This window comes from Lactuca serriola, chromosome 2 (genome assembly GCF_051521515.1).
Source record: "Lactuca serriola cultivar US96UC23 chromosome 2, Lser_US96UC23_V15, whole genome shotgun sequence".
NCBI lineage: Eukaryota > Viridiplantae > Streptophyta > Magnoliopsida > Asterales > Asteraceae > Lactuca > Lactuca serriola.
Genome location: NC_136409.1, coordinates 112,617,179 through 112,623,570, shown reverse-complemented (window position 1 = coordinate 112,623,570; position 6,392 = coordinate 112,617,179). Strand labels below are relative to the sequence as shown.

The window sequence follows — 6,392 nt, the reverse complement described above, 5'->3', positions numbered from 1 at the left end:
CTAACAAGGAAGACCACGAGGCGGCTCGTGCTATAATGGAAAGACTATGGTTGGCACATAGTACTTTTCTTGATTGATTGGATATGTCTGATATGTTTGGCTCATGGTTATGTATGGTATGTGGTATTTTGGGGAACTCACTAAGCTTTATGCTTACATTTAGTAGTTTGTGGTTTTAGGTACTTCTGGTTCATAAGGGAAGGGCCCGACTTGATCGCAGCGCATACACCCGCGTTTTCCGCAATATGTGATCTTGGAAATGAACTCTGATAATTGTTTTAATTTTAAATACTTCTATATGTTTATGTAGAGGTTTAACTAATGTTTGATTATAATAAAAATGAAATTTTCATCCTATGATAGTCGGGATGTTACATACAAATTTATTTATATATAAAGATTTATAGAGTCAAAACCTTTAGAATTCACTAACAAATTGTTGACGTATCTTAACATGTATTCTCGGGAAATTAAGGCAGGAATCCACGTGAAGAGGATGTAACCATTATCTTGTGTTTTTGTTATAAATTATGTTTTATGCCCTCTTTTCGCGTCGCTGAAGATTTGTCGTGAATCTTGTAGTAAAGTAAGATATAATTATGTCGTATGTGGTGTAAAACTTTAAGTGGTTATTTTAATGTAAAATATATGTTATGATTGTGATATTCAATTTACATTACTCGCCCAAAGATTCTGCCGTCAGCTAGGGGTGTAACAATAATTGCATTATGTGGAAACATGATACGGATGCTCATGTGAACAGTCGAACCTTGCCCTTCTCATGAATCAATGAAGTACCTGAAAAATATTTCTAATCAATTGGATAAGCATAAGACCTATTGAGTTCCTCAAAATACCATATACCATAATACATAACATGCATACATTCAATGGCTCACAACCTTTCGTCGTTCCACCAATAATACAAGCAATGGATCACAGCCTTTTGCCGATCCACCGATTGGCTCACGACCTTTCGCCGATCCAAAAATGATGTGTGTATCTAGACTTACAGCCTACTTTTCGTTTCGTCATCAACACTCGGATCTATGGGCTTCCGACATATCGTCGTTCTTCCGTCAACCCCTACTCCATCTACAATGAATAAAAATATCCGCCCACATAGTGACTATCAGCTCTACATTACTAGCTCTTACATCCTAACATGGATATATATTGTAATACATAGTATAGTGAGATAACTCACCCTGATAGTTATTTAGATCACTAGTAGCTATCCCTTCGGTAATACAGGTAACATGTCTAAATTAGTATTAACCAATAATATTATTACTTATTAATTTCTATAGCAAATTGGAAAAAGACAGATCTTTCACTGTTTCTAAATATACTTTTGTGGCTATGAAATAAGGATCAGGCATGAAATTTGGGAGGCAGGACAATTTCGGCATATAGCCTTTATGAAATCCAATAACCTAGTCAATGTGACTATTCTAGACACCGCTCTTATAAGTAGACCAATCAGTATTTTAAAATGAATTAATGACTAATAAGGTAGTTATAGGTTCCTAATAATTATTATAATTATAAACATAAGTTATCCTGAAAGCCTATGAACTCGATATCGAGCACTTCTTTCTGCCCGACTCTCTGTTGCCCCAGAGCATCACTAAATGTATTCTAAAAACTCAAAAATATCGGACTCGAGGGGTTAGAGGTCTCTAGAGAGTTTTGGAGTGAAAATGGGGTGGAAAATAGGTGAAAACGGACATTCCTTTATATAGTAAAGGAGGCATGCCGCGTCCCATCTTCTAGAAGGTGTGTGCACCACGCAAAATGCCGATTTTGTGAAATCCTTTACTTCTTTATATGAGATTCGTTTCTGATGTTCTTTATATCCACGCGTAGCTATCATCAAGTACTACAACTTTCATTTAGACTCTGTCAGTTAATTCTCAATTTATTTTCAAAGTTATATTTTTAAGAGGCTTAAAACTGTTGAAGTTAGTATAAAAATTATAACTTTTTATACGACATTTGTTCTCGACTGTTTTTGTATCGATGGGTTCATATTTATGAGATCTTCAACCAGTGTTCTAAAAGGCGCGCCATAGCGCGCGCCAAGGCGTGGCTCCGCCGTTACGAAAAGCCTCATAACGTTGCTGTTAGGTGTGACACGTGGCAAGGCGTGATATGGCGCGCCATGGCGCATTATGGCGTGTTATGGCGCGTGTTTTATCGTTTGAGACACCGTTTTTTGCTCTTTATTATGTCTTTTCTAATCGGAGACATATGTATTGTGGTTTTCGTTAAATTTTTGTTACTAGTTATTGATCTAACACTTATAAAAAGTAGTTATATTTAATATAAATTTATATTTATGTGGTAATATAATTTTAAATTAATACAAAATCGCCGCCTTACATCACGCCTTGAAAAACGCCATGGCTCGCCATGGCTCGTTAAGCTTGAGGCTTGACCTTGCCGCCACGCCACGCTTCACGCCATTTAGAACCTTGTCTTCAACTCTCGTTTAAATTGTTTCGGATAACAATCAACTGATTTGAATTTTGATTTCAGTATCGCATACTTTTGTACTGAAACTTCGAAAATTCATAATTTCCTCATATGAAGTCAGATTTGGACATTCTCTATATACACACTCTCGCTTTTACGACTACTATGACTTTCGTTTTAATCACTAAAGCTAATAAGCAATCTATCCGGTTTTACGACACACTTTGTCGTATAGGGCTGAATGCAAAATTAGAATAATCATAACTTCTCCATTTGAAGTCAGATCTAAATGTTCTATATATTTACAAAAATTGGATTGACGTCTACTACATGTTTATAATGATAACTTTGCTTAAAAAGTACTATATGTCTACTTCGAATTTATAAACAAACCCTTATATAAAATCTTATCGAAGAGTGAACAGTGGGTGTTATATGTAGTCAAAGCAGATAAAATGCAAAGATGACCTCTTCCTCTCTCTGCCCGAAACCCACTTACGCGGTCTCTTTCTTTGGCATGCTACTATGGTGGGATCAGTGTTTGTAGAGCATGTCCTACTGATGGCAAACTCTTTATCAGCCCATTCCTTAATGTGTAACCGAATTGAATGAATGAATACATATTACACAAATGGACCTTATGCTACTCTTCTTTATTCATAAACTATCAAACTTATAGAGTTAACCCGTATAAAGTTGTGGTCCATGTTTTTAACATAAGTTTCTTAGAACTTACGCTTCTTAAATATTATTTGTGTGTTATTGTTTTATGCTTTTGTTTTTCTTAATCCTTTTTTTCTTACCATTCTTTTTTCAAAAATTAGTTTTTTATACAATTTTTTTTACAGTCGATATGTATTTTCATTTTCATATATATTCTTAGATTTTAATTTATATTTTTCTCTAATAATTATTACACATTTTCATATTTATATGCTACGATTTATTTCATGTCTATTCGCGTAGTGAAAATGAGGTATTCATAAGTTTGAAGTAAAAGTAATGTAATTAATACATTCTTTTCTCAATCCTCAACTATATAATTTCGTATATTCAAATGACATGTTTGTGGTTATGGATCAACAATAAGAGAACCAATAAAAAAGAAGAAAACAATGAAAAAAAGTAAATGAAATTGCATCTCGTCATTTTATTGTTTTATGTGAATGGTCTTCAGGAAGACCAAACTTGCCAACATATGAATATCTAGCGACCAAACCTGCAAATAAGGCAATAAAGAATAGTTGAAGTTGTGGAAATTATCGTTGTTCAAACTTAAGGGTGGTAAAATGATATTTAAAAAATAATGGGGTGGAAAGTGTCGTTCTACAAAGTAAGGGATGGAAAGTGTCATTCTGTAAAATAAAGGGGGGAATTACTTATGTACGAAAGTTTAGGGAGCAAATTTACTAACATAAGAAATGATTGCACGCAATATATGAAATAACAAATTAGATTTATGGCCAAAGTATGTAATAAAAAACTTTTTTTGTTAAATTATAAAAACACACAATTATAATATTCATAGGGGTTGCTTTTTATTATATATAATAAGATATGATCCCTCCATCACCCGAGAATGAAAGCGGTGGTCTCTTAGTTTTTGGTCTGTAAAGATGAGTTATCAGGTGCTCCATTTTATTTCCTACTAAGGCCGAATCAAAACCTATGCTTGAGATGCAGTCATCGATTCTCTCGAGAGGCCATAATTGTCGCGAGCAAATAGTCACACAAAAGGAAAGTACTAATATTAATCATTTTATTCTTTGTGTGGATGGTTTTGCAAGGGGAAATTGTTATTCTTCAAATTGAAGAGGTAAAAGTGATATTTTATAAAATAAATGGATCAAAACTGTCATTCTACTAAGAAAGGGGTGGAAAGTGTCGTTCTACAAAATAGAAGGGGGGAAATTGTCATTGTATGAAAGTCTAAGGAAAAGCTGCCAACATAAAAAATGTTTGAAGCCAAAATATGAAATAAGAAAGTAGATTTAAAGTGCAAGTGTGAAATAAAAAAAAAATTATTGGTAAATTATAAAACCGCAAAACTATAGTGTTCATAAGAAGATTGTGTTTTATTATATATAATATATAATACATTAAAACAAGATTAATACAATTTACTATACACAATACACGCCATTTATTGCGATGATCAAAATAACGGAAGGTACAATTTCAATGATTTAATGAACACTAGCATTCTGTTAGCGCACCAAGCCATGCGTGACGAAAACACCACATAAGAACTAAATAGACACACTCCGGAGAACCACAGTCTCAACAGTGAGACCGGGACCGAACCCAAACAACACACCCCACTCCAGACCCTCTCCTGTATTGTCGAACCCAGCTGTAGCCGAAGAGCGTCTCATTTCATTTAAGATAAACAGCACACAAGCACTTGACATGTTACCATATTCACTAAGCACTTGTCTCGTAGCCCGCAGTTTATCAGGCGTAAGGCGTAGTTTTTCCTCCACTTGGTCCAAGATCGCAGGGCCACCTGGATGTGCGATCCAAAAAAGTGAGTTCCAATCAGCAATTCCCAACGGTTTAAAGGCCTCTACCAAGCTCTTTTCAATGTGTTTTGAGATAAGTCCAGGAACATCTTTGAGGAGATGAAATGTAAGCCCGACCTCACGAAGGTGCCCATCAATGGCACCTTCGCTATCTGGAAGAATAGTTTGGGCAGCAGAAATTAACTCAAAAAGTGGCTTTTCCACATCGGGCAATGGGTCAGAACCTACTATAATAGCTGCTGCACCATCGCCAAACAAAGCTTGACCTACAAGGCTATCAAGATGAGTCTCATTAGGTCCACGGAAAGTAACTGCGGTGATCTCGGAGCAAACAACCAATACACGAGCACCCTTGTTGTTCTCAGCTAAGTCCTTGGCCAAACGAAGAACAGTGCCACCAGCAAAACACCCTTGTTGATACATCATGAAGCGTTTGACTGAAGAACGAAGACCGAGGAGCTTTGTAAGCTGGTAATCAGCTCCGGGCATGTCAACCCCCGAAGTGGTGCAAAACACGAGGTGGGTGATCTTTGACTTGGGTTGACCCCATTCCTTGATTGCCCTAATTGCAGCTTCTTTACCTAGCTTTGGAACTTCCACGACAACGATATCTTGTCTTTCGTCTAACGATGGTGCCATGTAAGCGCAAATGTTTGGTTTCTCTTTCAGAATCTCCTCAGTCAAGTACATGTATCGCTTTGTTATCATTGATTTATCACCTGAAAACATCACCCAAAAAGATTTAATGTAATTAACAATAAAATATTGAACTAGAATTACGTCATTAAGTAGTACTACATGACATGTATATAACTTACACATGCGTCTAAATTTCTCCTTAAGATCTGTCTTGTGCTCGCTTTTTGTTATACGAAAATAGTAATCTGGATAGGTGCTTTGGAGGACACAATTTGGTGGGGTGGCAGTTCCTATGGCCATAATTGTTGCCGGACCTTCAGCTCGTTGCGACTTTCTGAACTCCTCAACGTTAACCATTTTTTGGTGAAGGTACAAATGGTAGTGATCTATGACTTGAAAAATAGAATCGTTGTGTTAAGTGATGGTTGTATCTTGAAAATATATAGAAGGGATGATATATAGAAGGAACGATGGGTTTGGTATGTGGGAGAATGGTGGATGGGTATCACATGTATAACTCCCGTATCTCAAATTTTCAACGGGGAAGCGGGCACGTGACTAGCATTTGCCTATCAAACCAACCTCATGATTTAAATACGTTTTGGCATTATTTTTTTTATTTTGAAATCATATATAAACACAAACTATTTGTTTTGCTTTGTACGATATAAATCATATGTCAGTTATATGAACCGTCGTTAAGATAAAATGATAAATACGAAAGACGATTTTCAACTCAACTTGTGTCTTTTA

General features: G+C 35.7%; 1 protein-coding gene across 1 annotated transcript; it reads right to left on the bottom strand.

Moving 5' to 3' along the window:
• Nucleotides 1-4,532: 4,532 nt before the first annotated feature.
• LOC145086629 (chalcone synthase 2) lies at nucleotides 4,533-6,074 on the bottom strand. The gene is made up of 2 exons (XM_079024447.1): nucleotides 5,819-6,074; nucleotides 4,533-5,719 (listed from the first exon to the last, which is right to left on the bottom strand). Exons 1-2 carry the CDS (start codon nucleotides 5,994-5,996, stop codon nucleotides 4,728-4,730), a joined length of 1,170 nt encoding a protein of 389 aa, XP_078880573.1. The 5' UTR covers nucleotides 5,997-6,074; the 3' UTR covers nucleotides 4,533-4,727.
• Nucleotides 6,075-6,392: the final 318 nt, after the last annotated feature.

What these genes read in the sequence shown, in the direction of transcription:
- LOC145086629 (XM_079024447.1), bottom strand. Translation starts at nt 5,996, where the DNA reads ATGGTTAACGTTGAGGAGTTCAGAAAGTCGCAACGAGCTGAAGGTCCG. An exon ending in GGAGAAATTTAGACGCATGT is followed by an intron (nt 5,720 to 5,818) that starts GTAAGTTATATA and finishes TGATGTTTTCAG; the next exon opens with GTGATAAATCAATGATAACA.